Raw genomic sequence first — 23653 nt, 5'->3', positions numbered from 1 at the left:
AATTGAGGGTAAACTGATTAAATTTGCTGATGACACAAAGCTAGGAGGGATAGCTAATACTAGAGAAGAGAGAGAGAGGATTCATAAAGATTTAAATAAACTGGAGAAGTGGGCAGCAACTAACAGAATGGTTTTTAACAGGGAAAAATGCGAAGTACTACATCTGGGCAATAAAAATGAAAAAAGCATATACAGAATGGGAGGAATAGGGCTAAGCAACAGCACATGTGAAAAAGACTTGGGTATACTAATAGATCACAGACTGAATATGAGTCAACAGTGTGATGCAGCAGCAAAAAAAGGCAAATGCAATTCTAGGATGTATTAACAGAAGCATACAGTCTAGATCACGTGAAGTCATTATTTCCCTCTACTCCTCTTTGGTCAGACCTCATCTGGAATATTGTGCCCAGTTTTGGGCACCACATTTTAAAAAAGACATCAACAAACTGGAGCAAGTTCAGAAAAGAGCGACCAGAATGGTGACCGGTCTGCAAGCCCTGTCTTATGAGGAAAGGTTGCAGGATTTGGGATTGTTTAGATTGCAAAAGAGAAGACTGAGAGGAGACTTAATATCTGTCTACAAATATCTAAAGGGCTGTCACATTGTAGAAGGATCAACTTTATTCTCATTTGCACAAGGAAAGACTAGAAGCAATGGGATGAAACTGAATGGGAGGAGACACAGATTAGATATTAGAAAAAACTTTTTGACAGAGTGATCAATGAGTGGAACAAGCTGCCACGAGAAGTGGGGAGTTCTCCTTCAATGGAAGTCTTCATACAGAGGCTGGACAGACATCTGACTGGGATGATTTAGCGAATCCTGCTTTGAGCAGGGGGTTGGACCAGATGGCCCAGGAGGTCCCTTCCAACTCTACGATTCTATGATTCTATGATCTTAAAGGAATGGCTTATGCCATAGAGAGGAAGATATGCCAAACGCAGGCTGTCAGCAGGATGGCACACCATTTCATTTCTATGTGGGCGTTTACCAATACCTGAATGAAGCTCTACCAAAATGTTGCTGGAAACAACGATTCCCTAATGTTGTGCTGGTCTTGTTGATCGGCAAATCCAACATCTTGCAGACTTCTTTCTGTGAGGCTACATCAAGGACTCATGGCATCTGCCACTCCCGGACATTGGATCTGAACGAGCGTGTAAACAGCGTACTCCATATAAGAGAATATGCTGGCATGTGTCGGGACAGAACTAGACCACCAACCAGTCATCGCCTGCATCACCAAGAGAAATCACTGTGAAAATGTGTAGTGTAAAACTTAGATCAATATGGTGGCTTTTCAAGTTGCTCTCTCGGCCATTGATACCAAGGGTAGAATTTTGACTCGTTTATTTTTAATCACCCTGTATTTGTAATTAAAGTTAAAAAATTATTCTGTAAAGACATATTAAACAGCACGTAGACGGCAAACTCTTATTTTTATGATCTACTCGATGAATATGACATTGAAATGGGTGGTCCTTTTTCGACAGTGTAAACGGCAGCTCATACATTCTTAGCCTTGGAGGAGCCTTTCTGCACCTTTATTTTACAAATCGTGTGAGGTGGACCCTATAGTCTCAGGCGATTATGGAAGTGTACGTTTTGTCTTTTCACGTCTGAGCCTACAAACTCCACATACCTCGCATGTCACCGCTAACAGTACAGATAAAGCCCATCCAAGGCTCGTTCTGCTCTATATTGCTTGCAGTCATCAAGATAAATGATGGCTGGCAAAGGGATAAAGCATGAGATGGCCGAAAATAAAAATCATGTAATTATATTATGTGAGAGCCAAGACAGAAAGCCATTGTCCCGGACTGTGGCTAGGGTGACCTCGGAATATAGACACAACAATATAATAAATCACAAGCAATCTGAAGTCCAGCAAGTTATAGTATTCACAGGATGACAGCACACGCACCACCGCCAAGGCTTTGTCTGGGCAATCCACTGGGTTTTAATGCAATCTATACCAGGTCATGGCACTCCTTGTGACCTTCGACGCTGGTGCAAGACGCAGAATACAGGGGTAAGTGCATATGTGGTTATTACACGGGGAGAATCTGTCCCGATGTGGTCACTTCATGGATACCAATGTAGCCCCCTTTCACTCTTCATCCTGTAATAGCTATATGGCTCCAAGCAAAGTGGAGATCCTGCAAAAACACAGCTCACAAACACAGAAAAGCAGTGCGCATGGGCCATGTGTAGCATCGGGACGAGTTGTATAGTGCAGCTCCTCAGGGGTGGGGCTACAGGTGAGCTATCCCTATCTCTGATGCAGGAAGGGGTACTGACTTATTCTTTATTTTCTTGCTATTTATTTTACACTTTGTGCCTCCTTAACATCAAAGTAGACCTTTGTAGGACATTTTAACAGAACATTTATTTTACTTTTCATTTCCTGTTATGCCCTGTAGCTGGTTTTGATATATTTGATCCAGTAGTTCCTACAGAAACCCAGCAATCACATGATCACTGAGACTGGAGCATCGGCATGGCTTTTCATTGCGTCTATACAGCGGTCAGGTAGATTGAGGTGGTCTCTGACAGCCATCACTCCTCTGGCAGTTTAGAACAGAGTTTACAGACGTTTTCCAGGCTATAGAAAACTTTTAGAAAGGAAGGTAGCATGCCGAACCCCAACAGTGTGTATCATGCACAAATGTTAGGATTTGGCTCGCTGGTTCAAGTGGTTGTCACGTGAATGCAAGTATGGTATGTGAATTGCATACATGGGAGTCACATGCTGACTAGCTTTTCTTCCAGTTTTTCTCTTCTAGCCTGAAAAATCGCTTTAAAGCAGACCTGTCACTAGATATAAGTGACCAGTTTTTGTTTTATTTTTTTCTCCATTGCTGAGTATTCTGATTTTTTCTTTAAAAAAAAAAAAAAATTGCCACGCTGTTCGAGATACGGGGGCTTTTTATTTCATGCTATTTTTTAGTCTTCCAAGTGGGCGAGGCTCACAGGATTCTCAGGGGCGTGTCTTATGGCTGCTCTGCATTATTACCCTATGGACCAAGCCCCATTGTAAGAAGAACTATAAAAATTAGAGGTTAACTCCATCTCTTCCCACTTACCCCGATTTACAGATTCTCCATGTTTCTCCTCCCTGCTGCTGAGATCTCGCACAGCTCAGTACAAGCTGCAGCTGTCAGACTGGGTGGCTAGAGGCTGAATACATTGGGACTCAGTCACAAACGCTCATTCTCTCTGAATTTATCTTAATATTAGAATTATACAAGATTTCCAAAGTAAGTACAGCAGCCTGGTCAGGTCTAAAAGATAGATTTATTAAGGTGTGCAGGTTGTATTGTGAATCACGAGGCCGACCTCATTGAGCTCAATTATATTTGTGCAGAGCTTTTATCACTTTTTTTTTTTTTTTGGAGTTTGTTTTATTTCTAGAGATTTCAGGATACTTGGAGTATAAATTTCATGGCATGGCTGCATTTTGTCATTGGTTTATAGTTAGTATCAATTAAGAGTTCAAGATCAGAAGACATCCCAATATGCTATAGCCAACCATACCGGAGGGGGGGATAAGGCTCAGTCCACACTGTGTCTGGGCCCACTGCTGGGCACGTATGATCAGGAGATAAGCAAGATCAGGATAGATGCAGAGGCATCCGGGCACCATAGGGACCCACTGTAAAGAAACGTATACGGCATGGTGCTATACAGATACACGTTATGCAGGAGCGGACTGGCAAGACGCAGGCTGAAAGAACACACCACTGCCTCCGCCCCATGAATGGCTATCTATGATGACAATGCCAGGATTAGAAAATATGGCTTGGGCCATGTTCACATAGCATTTCTGCCACACGTCAGTAGCTCTTAAGACTTCCTTCTAACGTCCTGATAAAAAGGGATTCAGGCGTATCTCCTAATGGGGACACTGACATAAGTCAGGCAGATGGAGTCACTTTGTGCTCTGTCTGGTCCCCATTTTAGTTGGGTCTACCATCTTGAGGTGGGTACAAAAATGCAGTTGATGACACTTTTGTGCATGTTTCAAGAAGGCGGACAGTGCTAAATCACAGCACAGACACTGCACAAAGCGACTGCCTCATAAGTCAATGGCCCTATCCAGGGATGCGCCTCAACTCCGTTTTTCAAGGCTTGAGCTGGAAGCTCCAACAGAGCCACTAACATGTGGCAAAAAGAGTATGAACCGAGCCTTAGGTTGGAGCTCCATCAAGTCAAAGTAAGATAGCAACGTGTTTAACTCTTCCCTATGGAGGCAAAAAAAGTTGCAAGTGACCTTCACTAGTATTTCAGCAGTACTCCTGTGATGTGGTTGCAGTAATTCTGTTGCAGCAATTTTCCTGTGAGCAAGGTGAAATCTGACATTAAAGCATTAAATGCTGCTGCTCTACTGCAGAGCAGGTTTATACAACTAGTAGCCAAAATTATGCATAAAAAGGCAAAGGACTCATATTTTCAGAGTCTGAAGTATTCCTGAGAAGAATGTTCCCCACACCCAGTGGTGATAATACTGACCTACAAAGCCATCTACAACCTGTCTCCTCCATACATCTCTGAACTAATCTCCCGATACCTTCCCTCACGTAATCTTTGGTCCTCCCAAGACCTCCTTCTCTCCTCCACCCTTATTCACTCCTCCCCCAAACGCCTCCAAGACTTCTCCCGAATAGCCCCTATCCTCTGGAATTCTTTGCCCCAACATGTCCGGCTATCAACCACACTCGGATCCTTCAGATGGAACCTGAAAACCCACCTCTTCAGGAAAGCTTACAGCCTGCAATGATCCCCGCTGCCTCCTCACCACTACTGGAGCTACCGCCTCACCATCACTGGAGCTGCTGCTGCCCCCCATCCTACTGTCTCCTTCCCCACCATCCTGTAGCATGTAAGCCCCGAAAGGGCAGGGTCCTCTCTCCCCTCTATATCAGTCTGTGATTGTTAGTTTGTTTACTGTAAGTAATATCTGTAATTTGTATGTAACCCCTTATGTACAGCACCATGGAACCAATGGTGCTTTATAAATAATAATAATAATAATAATAATAATAATAATAATAATAATAATAATAATAATAATAATAATAATAATAAACAGTCACCACAAATAGGTGCAGGGACCTGAGAAGAACGCTCCATAAGCCCCTCAGAGTGGTGATAGTAGACAGGCACCACACAAGGGCAGGGACCTGAGAACGCTCCCCACGCCCCTCAGAGTGGTGATAGACAGGCACCACAAACAGGCGGAGGGACCTGAGAAGAACGCTCGCCACGCCCATCAGAGTGGTGATAGACAGGAACTACAAACAGGCGCAGGGACGAGAGAAGAACGCTCCCCACTCCCCTCAGAGTGGTGATAGACAGGCACCACAAACAGGCGCAGGGACGAGAGAAGAACGCTCCACACGCCCATCAGAGTGGTGATAGACAGGAACTACAAACAGGCGCAGGGACGAGAGAAGAACGTTCCACACGCCCATCAGAGTGGTGATAGACAGGAACTACAAACAGGCGCAGGGACCTGAGAAGAAGAACGCTCCCCACGCCAATCAGAGTGGTGATAGACAAGCACCACAAACAGGCGCAGGGGCCAGAGAAGAAGAACGCTCCCCACGCCCATCAGAGTGGTGATAGACAGGCACCACAAACAGGCGCAGGGACCTGAGAAGAACGCTCCCCACGCCCATCAGAGTGGTGATAGACAGGCACCACAAACAAGCGCAGGGACCTGAGAAGAACACTCCCCACACCCATCAGAGTGGTGATAGACAGACACCATATACAAGCGCGGGGACCTGAGCAGTGCTTTACGTTTGAATGTGTCCAGTAAGTTTTTTCAGTGCTGCCAGTAGCTAAACACCACAGAGATATGGACTTGAGGCAGCAATATATTGCTCCTACATAGGACACCATAATAAACTGACATAATGGCCTGTATGGGTAATACATGACAGAGTGGCCACACAGAGGACATAAAGGCAATTCCGAATTGTAGCAGATACATTGCTTTTGACTCCAATAAAACCCATGTGATATACTCCAGTTGTGGAGATAAAAGCAGCTAAAGCATAAAAACAATAGAGACTACCCTCCTGGTGCCACATGTACTGATGTATTCTGCAAGAAGCAATCATCAGAACCAACAAATCTACTTTAGCTTTAATAAGTCCATTATCCCCTAGAGGAAGCAGTTGGCAAAAGCGCCTTATGTTACAGGAGGCATACTGGGTATTAAATTTAGATAGTCAATACCCTAGAGGTATGAATTACAAAAGTGACCTTTTTTATATTTATTGAAGCTTTGTTGTCTGTATTGTTACCTCTGTCGATTGATCCATATGTCCATTCTCCTTACACGCCTGTTATGCATCTTTCAATCACAGGTTTCTGCGATTGGTCCTGGCTAGCTTAAAAAGAGACTATTGTTATTCTTGCTATACCATGAATAAGGGTGTCCTGGGCGCCAGAAACGCATCAGTTTTTTAACCCCGATTGTCTTCCGTGGTCACCAGCTGGAGACATGGCACCCACCGGTTTTGCCTCCCTTGGACTCTAATCTTACATGCGTGGTAAAGCTCCAAACACCCCCTTTTTCTCTAAAACTTTACCTTACACAGATCTCAGACACCGCAGGAGGGGGTTAATTAGAGAACTAGGAGCCCACAGTTCAAACAATGCGAGTTACACCTCTACCAAATATTTCTGTCATTCGTAGTAAGTTCATAAAGACCAGAATTGCTGCCAACGGCTGCATCTACAGCTTTACCTGCTCTTGTTTCCTTCGGACCCACTCTTTGTGCTGCTCTTCAGCAAAATGTTTTTTCTGCTCTTTCTTCTGTTCCTGTATTCTTCTATCTTCCTCCTGTTTCAATTCCTGAATGAAAAATCATCTTTAAGATTCACGGTCCAAAAAGCTAAAGAATAATAATAGTTACATAGAAATCCAAACCCTGAGAAGAACTATAAGTTGGTATACATGTAAGAACATGTTCACACTGTGGTCATGTCATAGACAAAACCCAAGGGAAAAAAATGTGCATAGACCCCAACACACATAAATGAGTAAATAATAATAGTACATGAAGTAACAAAGGGTACTTGGTTAACACTATTTTTGATCAAAAAGCATAAAAGCCATCCCACCGCGTCATGGAGTACCCAACGGGACGGTCCTAACCTGTCAAGCATTAAAACCTTACAATGCGTCATATGACACGTCAATGTGAATAACCCGTCCATGGGAAGCTCAGCACAAAGAATACTTAGCTCAGAAATTGGTGCCATGCTCTGTATTTGTACAGGGTACAAAAAAAAAAAAAAAAAAAAAAAAAATATACAGGAAAACCAAAAATCGGAGCCAGACTATAAACTGGTATACATGCAAAGTGTGATGGGTTGGTGTGTTTTGGGGGGGCTCTATCCTGCTCAGCCCTTATTCACATTGACATGGTATCACACAAGGTAAGGTTTTAATACTAGACAGGCTAGGACTGTTCCGTTGGGTACACCTTGTCAGGGTGGGATGGCTTTTATGCTTTTTTTTTTCTTTTTTTTTTTAAATCAAAATAGTGTTAAATACAGTTCCCTATGTTACATGCACCATTACTATTTACTCGTTTACTTGTTTTAGGGTCTATGCTCTCTTTTTAATTTTTTTTTTCTTTAGTTACAGAGCACAGTAGCTAATTTATAATGTGCAGAAAGACCAGATCTGCCAACAATCTTCTTCCAGCACAGCATCATTTACATGCTCTAATAAAGCTAAGGTAATGGGTGCAAACCCTCCGAACATTCCTCCCTCCTGGGGATAAGAAGGATTGGAGGTTGACATGCCTCTACCCCACCTGAATAGTTGGGAGGCTTTCACTTTGGATTAATGATGGTCTAACCTGCCAGCCATCTAATGCATATGGTCTCCTTAAAGGGGCTGTCTAGATTTAGGAGAGAAGTCTACAGTCACTCTATGTGACTGCTAAATCGGGGCGCTGTCACGACCCCTCGATAAAGCACGTGCACGATTCCCATACATGATAATAGTTGCCAACTAGACGCGTTTGGGTTATCTACATAAGTGAATTGCAAGAAGCCGAATAGGATTAGTCGGCAAGTGACCTCAAGACTGCAGATCACGTAAATACTGGACCGCCTGCTCGCACCGGGAACATGGGGATTGTGTGCACAGCACGAGGTCACGATTCAGCACATAGTGGGACTACAGGCTTTTTTGCCAAGCCTGGACAAGTCTTTTAAAATCTGGCTAAATACTGGCCCACCTGTCTTCCAGATGCAGATCTTTCTTATTATGCTTACGAATGCTTTTTCCAGGACTAATGGAGGTGTCATCCTAGGTGGCCACTCTGCCATTGCGTGGACAGCCCTTTTTTCTCTAAGGTCCAAAAAAATGGGGTAATTTTGATCTACTTGTAAAGTGATAATGACCCAACTGTAATGGGATCCCCCAGCAGCTACGCTTCGGCACAGATCAGCAGGCCAAACCGGGCGCTTATGGTTATTAAGTCACACATGTGTAAAGAGACATAAACCTGGGAAAGTTTGTTTTGCAGGTCAATTCTCCCTTGCTTTTCCTTGCCAAGCAGCCATGTTTCCCAGGGAGACAGCTTCAGATCAGCGAGAGATTGCTCTATTGCGGTGGTCCCACTTCGGCTCCGATTACTAAGAGGAAATGTAGCATAAATTTTATTCAGTAACGTGCTCAATACTAGATGTAAGCATTAGGAGAGCGTGGAGGTGGCCAGCAGGATAATCCCTGGATGAGCGGCCTTAGCATTAGGGTAACTACAAATGAGCATGGAGGTAGCCAGCAGCGCACTCCACACAGGATAATCCCTGGATGAGTGGCCTTAGCATTAGGGTGACTACAGATGAGTATTTAATTCTACTATTTAATTCCCTATTCTCTGCTGCTATATATCCAAATGGTAATCAACTGAGCCACCCTGCATGTATTTACTCCATTCACTGCCAGCAAGCAGCCTGAACAACTTCCCACCTCTGCTGCCTCTATTCTCTGCTGCTATATATCCAAATGGTACAACTCCTTACTTCTGCTGCTTTACCATTTTGCTGCATATTTAAATGTGCTTGCTAAAGCTTTGGTATAATTCATTTGTTGCACTGTATGTAATACTTACTGGTTTAGATCTGTGACTGGGGCCTTTCTAGATCTTATCAGGTGGAAGGTGCAATAGCATTTTGCCACATCTTGGTCTAGTGCCTTTGATCATCTAACCATCCCCTGGTGTGCTGGCCCCAGCTGCCAAATTATACCCAACCATCTCCCACAATCCCTCTCTCCTGACCCTGTAGTGTGGCCTATATATGTAGTAGTTGCTAAGGGGAAGCACGCAGTGTGGGGTACAGCACGCAAGCATCCCATAAGCAAAGCATCACAGAAGATAAGCATCCAGCAAAACGGCAGTTATACATGGCAGTTAGTCGAGTCAGGTAACCCACACTTTGCCTTCCCCTTTAACCATGTGCTTTATTTTTATCCTCCTGTGTTCCCTTGCCATCCACATTCATCACCCTATCCCCCCTCCATCACGACTCATACACATCAGCCCCTCTATACTTCCTTCTCCCATGTACAGCTCCCACACACTCCTCACCTTCTTGAGAAACCTCAGCCCATCTTGCCCAAAAACATCGCAGAAAAAAACTACTTACAATTCCAACAACTATTGGCTCTTTATCTTCCTTCTCCTACTGATTTCAGGGGACATCTCCCCAACCCTGGTCCATCATCCCCCAACCTCAACCCCTACCCTACCTCATATCAAAACCACAATAATCTGATTAACATTACTTGCACTCCCTCATCTCAATCTTTTAATTGTGCCCTCTGGAATCCACGGTCTGCTTGTAACAAGCTTCCTTTCCTACACAACTACTTTCTGAACAACTCTCTTAATCTGTTGGCCCTCACTGAAACCTGGATTCAGGATTCTGACACTGTCTCTCCTGCTGCCATTTCCTACGGTGGCTTACAATTCTCTCACTCCCCGAGACCCACAAACAGACCTGGTGGTGGAGTTGGCATACTCCTGTCCCCACAATGCACTTTCCAGGTCATCCCCCCAGTCCCATCACTCTTATTCCCTTCTTTTGAGGTCCACACCATCAGGCTTTTCCGTCCCCTCTCCCTCAGGGTAGCGGTCATATACCGGCCCCCAGGCTCACCCACCCACTTCCTTGACAACTTTTCAGCCTGGCTGCCACACTTCATGTCCTCAGAACTACCAACCCTCATCCTGGGAGACTTCAACATCCCCATTAACAGCCCTAAATTCCACATCTGCATCCCAGCTTCTATCACTAACCACCTCTCTAGGCCTCTCACAGCTTTCAACCTCTGAGACACATAAGAACGGTAACACCCTTGATCTGGTCTTCTGCCGGCTCTGTTCAATCTCCCACCTAAACAACTCACCGCTTCCACTCTCTGACCACAACATTCTCTCCTTCACGCTCACAAATCCTCGCCCACCCCAGCTCATTCCTACCTACCACACAGTCAGAAATCTACAAGCTATTAACCCTCAGACACTTTCAGATTCCCTACACTCATCTCTGTCCCCAATCTCCTCTCTTTCCTGTCCTAATCTGGCTGTTCATCACTACAATGACACTCTTAGAAGCACCCTTGACCAAGTAGCTCCCCTCACCCTCAGAACCTCCAAACACAGAGTAAAACAGCCCTGGCTCACATCGCAAACTCAACTTCTCCAACGATGCTCCAGGAGTGCTGAACGCCTATGGAGAAAAACCCACACACCAGAAGACTTCATCCACTTCAAATTTATGTTAAGAACCTATAACGCTGCCCTTCACCTTGCCAAACAGACCTACTTCACCACCCTGATCTCCTCACTAGCCAACAACCCCAAGAAACTTTTTGCCACTTTTCCCTCCCTCCTAAGGCCAAAAGCACAAGCCCCTATCACAGACATTTGTGCTGATGACCTGGCCTCCCACTTTACAGAAAAAATAGATAATATCCGTCAAGAAATCTGCTCCCAACCACCAAGTGCTGTGACTCCCATCCCTTCCTACATCTCCCCTGGCTCACTCTCCACATTTGATCCCATCACAGAAGAAGTCTCCAGACTCCTCTCTACATCTCGTCCGACTACATGCACTACCGACCCCATTCCCTCACATCTCCTCCAGTCTCTCTCTCCAGTCGTCACAACCCACCTAACTACAATCTTTAATCTCTCCCTCTCCTCGGGCATTTTCCCATCCTCCTTCAAACACGCCATCGTTACTCCATTACTAAAGAAACCTGCTCTCGACCCATCCTGCACAAACAACTACAGACCAGTCTCCAATCTCCCCTTCATCTCTAAACTTTTGGAACGCCTAGTTTACTCCCGCCTTACCCGTTACCTCTCCATTCACTCCCTTCTAGACCCTTCACAGTCCGGCTTCCGCCCCCTACATTCGACTGAAACTGCACTCATCAAAGTGACCAATGACCTTCTGACAGCAAAACGTAACGGTGACCACTCTCTGCTTATTCTTCTTGACCTATCTGCAGCTTTCGATACTGTTGACCACCATCTCCTACTCTCTAGGCTCCAGTCACTAGGCATTAAGGACACTGCACTCTCCTGGTTCTCTTCCTATCTCTCTGACCGCTCCTTCAGTGTTTTGTTCTCTGGCTCCACGTCATCTCCTCTTCCTCTTGCTGTCGGGGTACCTCAGGGCTCATTCCTTGGCCCCCTTCTTTTCTCTCTCTGCACGGCCCCAATTGGACAGACCATCAGCAGATTTGGCTTTCAGTACCATCTTTATGCTGATGACACACAAGTATACACGTCTTCCCCCGACCTTACCCCCGCTGTACTACAGAACGCCAGTGACTGTCTGTCCGCAGTCTCCAATATCATGTCCGCTCTCTATCTGAAACTCAACTGTCATGGTCACGTGTGTCAGGACGCAGATGTTTCCGCAAGGCGAACCCATGTGACACACGTGACCCTGGATACACCGCCTCCAGTGGGGCGAATTTAAATAATAAAACGTGCAGGTGGATACGCCGCCTCCACCTGGCGAATTTAGGTATTACACGTTATACATATAATAATCGAATAATAATAAAGGGGGAACCTGGGAAACTATAACAATGGTGGGACCGGCGATAGGGAATGGGGAAATGGAGACCTCCTAAGCTCCCCTGAGCCAGTGTCCCTGCACTCCTTACATTCCCTAAACAGGCTACGCACCTGTCGCCGCACGCGTACCTTAACGCCCTTGCTCACCCTGACCCTAAACCCTCACTAGGGAATGGGTCGGTGCGGAGACTAATCCCACCACTGCACTAATAACACACATGAGGAAAGAGACAATACAGGGGAAACACCACTTAGCTTTGCTCTGTTGCGTGCGCTCCTAGCAACAGAGCCCTCCACCTGAGTGCATCTTCTCCTCCACCTGGATCCATCACCGTAACAGGATCCTTCACCTTAGTGCAGCCTTGGAGCAGAGACCACCACCAGTTGCAGCTGCTTAGTACCAGAGTCCCAAGGAAGTGTTCAGCTTCTGCCACGAAGTCAAGCATGCTTGAGTCCAGCTCAGCGGCCAAGTCCCACATGGTGAGTGCCACTCTCCATAGTAGCCACTCCACCAGACCATGCAGACACTTCCCGCTGAATCCATCACTGCGACCCCACCACGCCATGCCAGCCCTTCATCCAGACACCATAGCTGAAACACATCCCCCCTGGCTAAGCTGTGCAGGACTCCTCACCAGCTCCATCCTTCCTCCAGGATCTCCAAAAACAGAGTGAACACACTCTCACAATATCACAGGCAGTGATTGCACACCCCTAGCACACCTTTATAGGGTGTCCCACCTGATACATAATTAAGTGCACAAAAACCTAAAGTGCAATACTGCTAACCACCACCGGGGACAGTCAAGACACCTTGGAACTTTCCAAAGTAAAAAAAGTTCACCCAGTGCAATTTAAAACTGTCAGATCATGACATCAACCTCTCCAAAACTGAACTTCTTCTGCTCCCGCCGTCTACTAACCTCCCTAAATCTGACATTTCCCTCTCCGTGGGTGGTACCACAATAACATCCCGGCAGCAGGTGCGGTCTGGGTGTTATGTTTGACACCAATCTCTCCTTCACATCCCATATACAATCCCTTGCCCGCTCTTGCCGCTTACACCTAAAGAACATCTCTAGAATCCGCCCTTTTCTCACTATGGAAACAACAAAAACCCTCACTGTTGCATTGATCCACTCTCGCCTGGATTACTGCAATGCTCTATTAATTGGCCTCCCCGTCACTCGACTATCCCCTCTCCAGTCCATACTTAATGCAGCGGCCAGGATCATCCATCTGGGTAATCGGTACTCGGACGCGTCCGCTCTTCGCCAGTCCTTACATTGGCTGCCCATTCATTATAGGATCCAATTCAAAGTACTTGTTCTCACCCACAAAGCTCTCCACAGTGCGGCACCCCCTTACATCTCTTTTCTCATTTCTGTCTATCGGCCTAGCCGATCGCTGCGCTCTGCAAACGACTTTCGACTAACCTCTGCACTAATCCGTACCTCCCACTCCCGACTCCAAGACTTCACCCGTGCTGCTCCTATCCTCTGGAATGCTCTACCCCAAGAAATCAGGACTATCCACAATTTGCATAGTTTTAGGCGCTCCCTCAAAACACACCTGTTCAGAGCGGCCTATCACATACACTAATCAAAGTCATTCTTTGTGTAAGTGTGCGTGTGTAGCCCATTCACTATCTCCATCCATCCTTCACTCCCGCAAGATGGCTGGACCTACATTGTAAATACACCATTGTAAATACACACCTGTACTCTGTATCTCCCTCACCTCATTGTAGATTGTAAGCTCTCACGAGCAGGGTCGTCTTATTTCGTCTTATTTTGCTTTAATTATTGTATTGTTAGCGTTGTTACTTATGACTTGTGTTTTGAAACTGTTAAACTGTAAAGCGCTGCGGAATATGTTGGCGCTATATAAAGATTATTATTATTATTATTATTATTATTATTATTATTATTATTTAATGAGAGTCTAACAAGTTGCATTTAATGATCAGGATTCCTCCTGGCTTTCCTCCAGCACACATGTACGAAAACGCCTCTCCGTCTTGGTCATAATACATGTGTGCAAATCTAAATAGGGTGTAGTATGGATGATGAAACGTAATAAAGGACTGCCTGTCACATAAAACGCTAAGAAATGATACGCCATTCTCAGCCGACATCATCAGAAGCCACGATGCAGAGATTCTGAGTGATAGAGAGACCCCACAATATTGTCCTTTACCCTCCTCCGACTTCACAGCAGTGAAAAAAGACATAAGAAGATCCTGCTGAAAACGTCTACATGCATTGGCCACCTGACGTAGGCCCAGGAAACAGTCAGCAGAACACATTCTAGGCTGATGACTAACAGAAAAGACCGTCAAGTGGGAGACGCCAAAGCTGAATTTTCATTGGCAGTCCTCCAAGATTAGTTTTGGTGAGCGCATTATAATGGGAATTGCTAATAGGCAGCACGAGATCAAACGTGAACCCTGTACCCTAAAAGGGGTGACCATGACCAACCACGATACACAGAAGAATGGTTTCTGCACAACAAAACCACAATAACCTTGCAACAAAAAGCTCACAAACATTGAAATATTAAAAGTACACCCTGGTTATGACTATAGCATGTTAAAGGGCAATAAAGAATCCCATTCCATTAATAGGGTCGCCTTGCCATTGCTGTTCGGCTGAATTTCTAGGGGAAGTTGAAGTGTCCATCTAAATTTCAGAGAGATAACAGGAAAAATGAAGGACGACATCTAATGTATGGACATGGCAATTGTACCAAAGCAAGAGACGTTCCCTGCCCAGGCCACTAGGTGAGGGTCCTGATTGGTGGGCTCTCCTCTATCAATGTGGGTTCCTTCAAAGGGTGTTTAAAAATGGATTCTTTGACCCATTCACACTGCATCACATATAAAATTAATTATGTAGTGGAGAAAGGAGCAGGCTCAGGAGCTGAGCACGCTCCACAGGACAGGTGTCGGCTATAGCTGGCACTTCTCTCTAAGTGCAGTGATCAGAGTGCACTCCGATCACTGCTATTTAACCCATTAAATGCCTCTGTTATTTAAGTTAGGAAATCCTGGCGCCTATTGGTCTCCCTACAACGTTATAGTTGGGTGCCGATGGATTGCATCACAGACACGAGCGCCCGTCTAGGTTTTAGAAAGGACCATGATTTGGCCTTACTAAGGTAGTGTATAGAACAAGTGATCATATGATTGCAGATTCATGCCCTTTGTGGGGACTAAGAGAAAAACAGAAATAAGAAATTTTTTTAAGCAGTAAACTGCAACATTTCTTCTTTTTACAAGCACTACCTGAAAATACTCATTTATGTAGAGGGACATAATCTTTAATGCTAACGGAGAATGTACCTTTCTTGGTTGCTTCACCTCCCATCAAAAATGAAATAAAAAAAGTAACCAAAACGCTATTTGTACCTCATGGTACCATTAAAAATTACAGCTCAGCAGGCAAAACCCAAAAAAAGAAAAAAGTTATGGCTCACGAAAGAAGAGAAGGTAAACACGAAGGCACAAAAACAGAAATCAACCTTACGGGGTTAAACCACCTAAATGTGGACCTCATTATTGCCACCTAACCCTAATCACCCACAGAGAGGAGGAACACACACAGGGCGCACAATATTCTCCTCCCTGATTGCCACCGGTGGGGAGCATATTGGGTATCCAGCACGTAGCCTGGAAATGGCCAGATGCCATTTACACAACATAAAGCCCTCTGCTGCCGCCAGAGACATTACCAAGGGTTTGTTGCTTCAGTTTCTTTAGTCAGTATCTCCTCATGGAATGAATGATCTTCAATGTCACTTTCAAAGCTGAGATGATAGATCGGTGACAGCAGAGAACAGGTGGAACCCCCAGTGCTGCTGGCGTCACCACTCCTAGAGCCCCCCATTACGGACTCTCTTGTGCTGGGATTTCGAGGGGTGGAATGGGAGCGTCTCCCTTCAGCAGATCGCAGGTCACTGGTGGAGGAAGACATGCCTGTATGACAAGGAAAACATCAATACCACTGAGAGAAGCAACAGAGAAGACCTTAGTATGTACGGCGCGGAGCGGCCGAGGGGCGACGTGGATGAGCACGGCCCGGAGCGGCCGAGGGGCGACGTGGATGAGCACGGCCCGGCATAGGGGGAAGTGGGGGAGTATGGCCCGGACCGGCCGAGGGGGAAGTGGGGGGAGCACGGCCCAGACAGGCCGAGCCCATAGCATAAATGATAACCCCAGAATGCTTTTTGTCTATTTTCTGACCTCTAACGGTCAGGGAGGTTTCCCCCCTTTATCTGCAATTGGGATCTGCATGATGTCACTTCTCAGACGAAAAAGGATCTCCTCCAAATATCGATATTATAGAAGTAACTGCATGTGGGACAATACATCTGAGACTACAAGTCCCAGCATGTCCTCACAGCAGCTTATCAGTGAACCCGTCTTATCACGTGTCCATTGCGCTGCTGACGTGATCACGGGACTTCCTTACCTTCCGGATGTCTCTGCCGTTATTACCGGAGAAGCATCGCCTGCATGTTACAGGCAGCAACAAACTTCAGCCAGCTTTCAAAATGGCGGCGACTAAACGTGATCCCATCAGCCTGCGCGAGATCCGTCCAATCACAGAGCACGCTTCAGCACGCTGACGAAGCTCCGCCTCCGTTGTCAAGGGACTGACAAACCGTTTACAACTGGCGTCTTAGTTACGCGTGATGCCTAGTAACGGCAGTATGCGGTGTGTGACGTGCATGAGCCATAGCTCCCCTGTTCAGCTCGGGCTCCATAGCTGCCTGCTGCCGGGGCAGGAGACGTGTGCGGGGCAGCCCTGTGCCCATACATGTAAAAGGCGAATAATACTGCCAAGTGCACAGATCACATACAGTGCAGAAACCGCCGCGCCCTATGGAGGCTTCCGTCACCATAAATGGCCTCAGCCTCAGCCCGACCCCACAGCTCGGCTGTTTGTCTCCCCACAACATGGTGGTTTCAGGGTTAAATAAACGCCAGTGTGAACATAGCCTAAAGGCTGATGCACAGGTCATGTGAGGAGACTGGTGGCAGTCTCTCCTGCGGCTTCCATCACTCATACATTGGATAATCTATGGGGCTGCGGATGGGTCTGATTAGATCCAAGTGTCGAATCAGCAGCACAAGACTATGGGTCTGTGACAAGCATCGGAGTGAACTGTGATGTCCAAGTGGGCTCCGATCTTCATGGACTGGGGAGTGGGGGGGGGACATTTTTGGGGGGTTTTTCTTTCCTCGTCCAAGAAAAACTGATCAAAGTCTGATCAGAATATACGAATTGTGTTTCTCGGACATGGAGAATGTGGTGGTGTGACCCTGATGGGAGAAAAAGGTTCTCAGGGGGCTCCAACTAGTCCAGGGAGAGCAGACAGCTCACCGATGGCAGCCGAGTGCTGGCTGATATTATTACGGACCCATGTTTGATCTGACACTCGGATCACTAGCATACTAGTCTCTGTGATTCTGCAGGAACCACACGGTCCGCAAATCGCAAATAATTACAGACATGTGAGCTCCGAGCTTTCCTTTGCCCCCCCACATCCGATCACTGGCTCGCTCTTGTTATCTGCACCTCAAAAACATTTCTAGAATTCGACCTTTTCTTACTTTTGACTCCGCAAAAACTCTTACTGTTTCTCTTATTCATTCTCATCTCGACTATTGTAACTGGGTCGCCCCTGTCCCAGGGCCGTGGGGTACTCCGTACCGGGCCGGTGTCAGGGGGAGATGTGTAACAGCAGCGGTGACCCGGTCCGTGGCCCCGGGCGCCCAATGTCAATGGTGGATGATGTTTGTAATGTAATTTATATGGAAAGTTCGTGACGCCACCCGTGGTATTTGACAAGTAAGATGTTAAGCCAACGCTGCTTGCAGATCCACTGGGACTGATGGTGTGATGCAGCAAAGATGGTGTAGCTCCCCACAGGTGGAGCTGTATTCCCAGGGCAGTGTAGGTGCAATGGATCTGGAGAAGTGCAGGATGGTGTAGATGCTGGGACCCAGATGTAGTGGCGCTGAAGGTGTTAGCGACGTATGAATGGAGGACACCAGGGCTTGCAGTTTCAAAGCTTTACTCACAGTTCGTGGAGCACACTGGTGCCTGCCTCCGTGCCGTGTCCTCCGGGGTAGAGACTCAATCAACCTTCCGGGCAAGTCAGGGCTCTCCTCTCCAACACTCCGCCAACATGTACCTTTCCTGAATGACTCCTCTATTGCACCTTTTAGTGTGAAGAGCTCCAGTACCGTGGTTCTCTGAAGTTCCTTCTGTCAGATGTTCCTAACAACTCTACTTGTATGACAGACAGCTGTAGACTGATCAGGGACCTCCTGGATCCCGGCTCTCTATCCGTTTGCTGTTGTGTCCCAAGTCTTGGATGGGAGTAGTGCATTTACAGCCAACTACTCCACCGGTGTCTGCTGCAGAACCATAAGTGTCCATACAACCTCGGGGACCGGGCCCCGGCCTTGCGCTGAGAACCTATAGGCAGGGTTCCTATCCAACCCACTCCTCCTCTCTGTTCTCTACTCCTTCTACTCTGTACTTGTCTCTCCTTCGTATGGATGCTTAGGTTACGGGTCTACGTCTTTCTCCTTCTCTTCTCTTTCCTGTGCCAGCTGGCTCAGGTCACTGAGGCAGCTGCAGCACTCCTTCCTCCATCCCTTCTTCCAGGGATCCCCCACTCCTCACTGAGTGGCTTCTCTACTCCGCCGACCTTCTGACAGACGGCCCCCTAAGGGACTGACTTCCCGTCAGACTGATCTGTAATTCTAAACATTCCCCATCTTTTATATGAATCTAAACTCCACCCACGTCCCAGCACATCTCGTGTTACGAAGCAAGGAATCACCAGAGGTGCTCTGCTACCCTCTAAGCATGAGCCGCAATGTGATCAGTGCTGAATTATCCTGTGTGTGGGATGCAGGTGTTGGAGTGCGGAAAGGAGTTCCCAACTTACCAGGATGGTGGGGCACTGTCACGCTCGCGCCTTGGCTGAATGGCGCGAGCCGGGGGTTGTGGCCCCACTGTGCCACAGACCAGACTACCCTGGAAGGGGCGTGACTGCAACAGCTACCCTGGTCTTCACTGGAGTCTCTGATGGCGAGGTCAGGCTTGTGCGGCAGATAGCTGTCGGGTGCCACTCCAGGGCGGTGTCTGGCTGTGGCTGCTGATCCCACTTGGAGACAAGTCACTTGGACAGATGTGACTGACAGGCAGACTGAGACACAGGACAGGCGGGCACGGCTTGAGACACAGGACAGGCGGGCACGGCTTGAGACACAGGACAGGCGGGCACGGCTTGAGAAGGAATAGGTAGGGACCTGTTCACACAGCAGGTATGGATGCAGGCAGGCAGGAGTGAAATATGAAGGAACGGGTTTGGACCTGTTCACACAGGAGGTGCAGGTATGTATGGATACAGGCAGGCAAGAGTGAAATAAGAAGGAACAGGTTTGGACCTGTTCACACAGGAGGTGCAGGTGAAGGCAGGAGTGGAGAGAGAAGCTGCAGAAAGAGGTTCTGCAGCGGCAGCAGGAGTAGAGCAAAGCTGAACCACAAGGTCTGTGGAGAGAAGCTGCATCAAGAGGTTCCGCAGCAGGAATGGAGCAAAGCTGAACCACAAGGTCTGTGGAGAGAAGCTGCAGCAAGAGGTTCTGCAGCAGCAGGACTGGAGCAAAGCAGAACCACAAGGTCCGTGGAGAGAAGCTGCAGCAAGGGGTTCTGCAGCAGCAGGACTGGAGCAAAGCAGAACCACAAGGTCTGGAGAGAAGCTGCATCAAGAGGTTCCGCAGCAGGAATGGAGCAAAGCAGAACCACAAGGTCTGTGGAGAGAAGCTGCAGCAAGAGGTTCTGCAGCAGGACTGGAGCAAAGCAGAACCACAAGGTCTGTGGAGAGAAGCTGCAGCAAGGGGTTCTGCAGCAGCAGGACTGGAGCAAAGCAGAACCACAAGGTCCGTGGAGAGAAGCTGCAGCAAGGGGTTCTGCAGTGGCAGCAGGAATGGAGCAAAGCTGAGCCACAAGGTCTGTGGAGAGAAGCTGCAGCAAGAGGTTCTGCAGCGGCAGCAGGAGCCGTGCAGATGCACAGACTGGGAGGACACAAGGAAAAACACAGCAAGGAAGGGAGCCACGGACAAGGAGAAAGGGAGACTGATAGACAAAGGAAAGACTGAGTTCAGACAGAGACATAAAGACACAAGGACCAAGACTCAAGGGCCAGGATATTCTGCCACCTGGCAGGCGGACAGAGAAATGCTAGGCAAGGTACCAAGACACAAGTGTATGCAGTAAGAGCCTTCAGAGAAGGCAAGACAGGGCCTGGCTGGCTCAGCAGCAAGGAGCTAACTGAGTTTAGACATTGCACAGGCAATGTTACAGTGGGAGTGGTGAAACTAAATAGTCAAGGGCTCCAGGTGATTGGTCAGGGACAGATTACCCAGGTGCACCCTGACTGCATAAGAACCAGAGAGTTCAGGCGCCGCCCCCCTATACGCACAGTCAGGAAACATGGAGAGCAAGCAGGAAAACACGAGGCATAGCACATGGAGCACAGGGCTGGCAACAGACAGTATTCACAGCATGGCTTGAAGCAGAAAGTAAGTTGGTGTGCGGGGGATGGGAGACCATGTAGTGATGCCAGCAGGGTTGTTACAGTCCCCCCCCCCCCCCCCCTTTACGGCCCCTCTTCCTCAAGCCTGGCCAGAATGACCTGAAGAAGGAGTATGGAACCACACACAGTCCAGGCTGACAGGGCATCCTTCTGGTGAGACGAAGTAGGTGTGCCATCCGGAATCACCGAGTGCCAAGTTTCTTGGTGCCCAACAGCCTCCAACACAGAGGGTACAAGGACTTCTTCCTCCTGATTGGCAGAAGGCAGGGACCTGGAAGCTTCAGACTTGACCCCTACATCAGCTGGCCAACTAGAAACAGCAGACACCTTCACTGAGTCCAACTTCAGCCCGACATGCCAGAAAAATTGGACCTCCTCCTCCCGATTGGTGAGAAATGATGATACGTAGGTCATTGTTCCAACCTCTTCACCCACCTGCCAAATAGAAGCTGGAGGCATACATACAGGGAGCCACTTCAGCCTGTTACCCTGAAAAAACTGGACCACATCTTCCTGGTTAGAGGATGAGTGAAGCTCTGTCTTGGGACCTTCACCCCTAGGCCACAGGGGAGCTGAAGGCATACACTCTGGATCCATCTTCAGCCCTTTATCCTGGGGAAGACAATCAAGAGGCAGGGGTGCGCTTGGGAGCAGAACACTGGTATAGTCGCTGGGGATGTGTGAGGAGACTGAGACCGCCTCCCCCTCTTCAGAGGCATCCTCACACCTTGACTCGGCGACTAGCAAACCAGGCGAAGAAGACGACCTTGCTGACTGAATGCGACGCAAGGGAACCAGACACCTCTTGTCCCTTGGTTGTTTCAAGTGTGGTGCCTTGCTGGGTCTCCAAACATAAATGGGCATCAGGATCTCTAGTTCAGAATGACCCATGGGCATACCAGTCAGCAGATGGAAGATGAACTTCTTCACGTATAAAGCTCCGACCTGGAGCTGTAGTTGTCCTTGCAGGACTAGACTGTTCTCCAATAGGGCTCGGCCACCTCGAGACATCGCCCATGCTGGCTTCGGGAGCTGTATGACAGAGACCACACACTGACTCAGTCTGACTGGCGACTTAAACACACCAAAGCTCCCTGAAGGCAGAGAAACAGTCAAAGAGTTTAATGGAGAGGGAGTACTCTCGCCAGGGGCAGCCTCTTCTACTGGCCCAGGGTTCTGGAGTACAGGCTTCACAGGGCAGAGGCCAGATTCCGGTTGCAACTTGGCCCGCTTCTTCTTTTTAGACCTCTTGGATCTTGCACGGGAGGCTGCACCGGCAGACTGTGGAACAGGTGATGGCTGGACGGTCATAGGTAGTTGAGACGTTTCACCCACAGGTTCCTCTTGTCTGGTCTGTCTCTGGAAGCTTGGAGGGGAAGACTTTACAGGAGCAACTGGACGAGGCACATCAAAGACTTTACGGAAGGCCACCAGGAAGGCCCCTAGGTTCATGACAATAGGATCCCCTGCTTCCCAGAGGGGAGTAATCCATATCAGAGCATCTCCTGCTAGGTAGGACATGATGTATCCTACCCTGAACCGGTCAGAGGGGAACCAGGCTGCATTCTGCAGGATCTGGTGCAGGCACTTTTTCAGGAACCCTTGGCACTCGTTAGGATCCCCATAGAACCTAGGCGGGTCATCTGGGTTGTGCTCCTCATAGGCCAGAAGTTGCTCATACATAGCCCTGGAGACAATGAGTGGTTCAGACGTCTCAATTGGAACCACGCAAGGCGGAACAAATTCTTCCGGTGGCTCATACTGGCAGGAAGAGAGTTCATCATGCTCTGCAAGCGGAAGGACATGGGACTCAGCGGGGACCATGGCCTGTGCAAACTGTCACGCTCGCGCCTTGGCTGAATGTCGCGAGCCGGGGGTTGTGGCCCCACTGTGCCACAGACCAGACTACCCTGGAAGGGGCGTGACTGCAACAGCTACCCTGGTCTTCACTGGAGCCTCTGATGGTGAGGTCAGGCTTGTGCGGCAGATAGCTGTCGGGTGCCACTCCAGGGCGGTGTCTGGCTGTGGCTGCTGATCCCACTTGGAGACAAGTCACTTGGACAGATGTGACTGACAGGCAGACTGAGACACAGGGCAAGAAGGTACGACAGATACAGGGCAAGCAGGCGTGGCTTGGAGACACTGGACAGGCGGGCACGGCTTGACACACTGGACAGGCGGGCACGGCTTGACACACTGGACAGGCGGGCACGGCTTGACACACTGGACAGGCGGGCACGGCTTGACACACTGGACAGGCGGGCACGGCTTGACACACTGGACAGGCGGGCACGGCTTGACACACTGGACAGGCGGGCACGGCTTGACACACTGGACAGGCGGGCACGGCTTGACACACTGGACAGGCGGGCACGGCTTGACACACTGGACAGGCGGGCACGGCTTGACACACTGGACAGGCGGGCACGGCTTGACACACAGGACAGGCGGGCACGGCTTGACACACAGGACAGGCGGGCACGGCTTGACACACAGGACAGGCGGGCACGGCTTGACACACAGGACAGGCGGGCACGGCTTGACACACAGGACAGGCGGGCACGGCTTGACACACAGGACAGGCGGGCACGGCTTGACACACAGGACAGGCGGGCACGGCTTGACACACAGGACAGGCGGGCACGGCTTGACACACAGGACAGGCGGGCGCGGCTTGACACACAGGACAGGCGGGCGCGGCTTGACACACAGGACAGGCGGGCGCGGCTTGACACACAGGACAGGCGGGCGCGGCTTGACACACAGGACAGGCGGGCACGGCTTGACACACAGGACAGGCGGGCACGGCTTGACACACAGGACAGGCGGGCACGGCTTGACACACAGGACAGGCGGGCACGGCTTGACACACAGGACAGGCGGGCACGGCTTGACACACAGG

The 23653-nt window shown here is 48.5% G+C and overlaps 1 protein-coding gene across 4 annotated transcripts in view; it reads right to left on the bottom strand.

Annotated features, from left to right (window-relative positions):
- Positions 1-23114, bottom strand: part of CCDC34 (coiled-coil domain containing 34) — a 55952-nt gene extending 32838 nt beyond the window's left edge. For 2 of the 4 annotated variants that reach the window (XM_073573866.1, XM_073573867.1), the window contains exons 1-4: positions 16608-16755; positions 15868-16111; positions 8542-8671; positions 6765-6872 (exon numbers count right to left, since the gene is read on the bottom strand). In XM_073573866.1, the coding sequence (XP_073429967.1) occupies positions 6765-6872; positions 8542-8671; positions 15868-16109 (480 nt within the window). In that variant the 5' untranslated portion in view covers positions 16110-16111; positions 16608-16755. Of the gene's footprint in view, positions 1-6764; positions 6873-8541; positions 8672-15867; positions 16112-16607 lie in introns of those variants that run through there. The other 2 variants (XR_012231823.1, XR_012231824.1) reach the window with 2 other exon arrangements.
- Between the last annotated feature and the right edge of the window lie 539 nt (positions 23115-23653).

This window comes from Dendrobates tinctorius, unplaced genomic scaffold (assembly GCF_039654945.1).
Source record: "Dendrobates tinctorius isolate UK_male_01 unplaced genomic scaffold, ASM3965494v1 ptg000037l, whole genome shotgun sequence".
Lineage (NCBI taxonomy): Eukaryota > Metazoa > Chordata > Amphibia > Anura > Dendrobatidae > Dendrobates > Dendrobates tinctorius.
The sequence above is the reverse complement of the archived record's forward strand: the minus strand, read 5'-3'. Positions and strand labels throughout refer to the sequence as shown.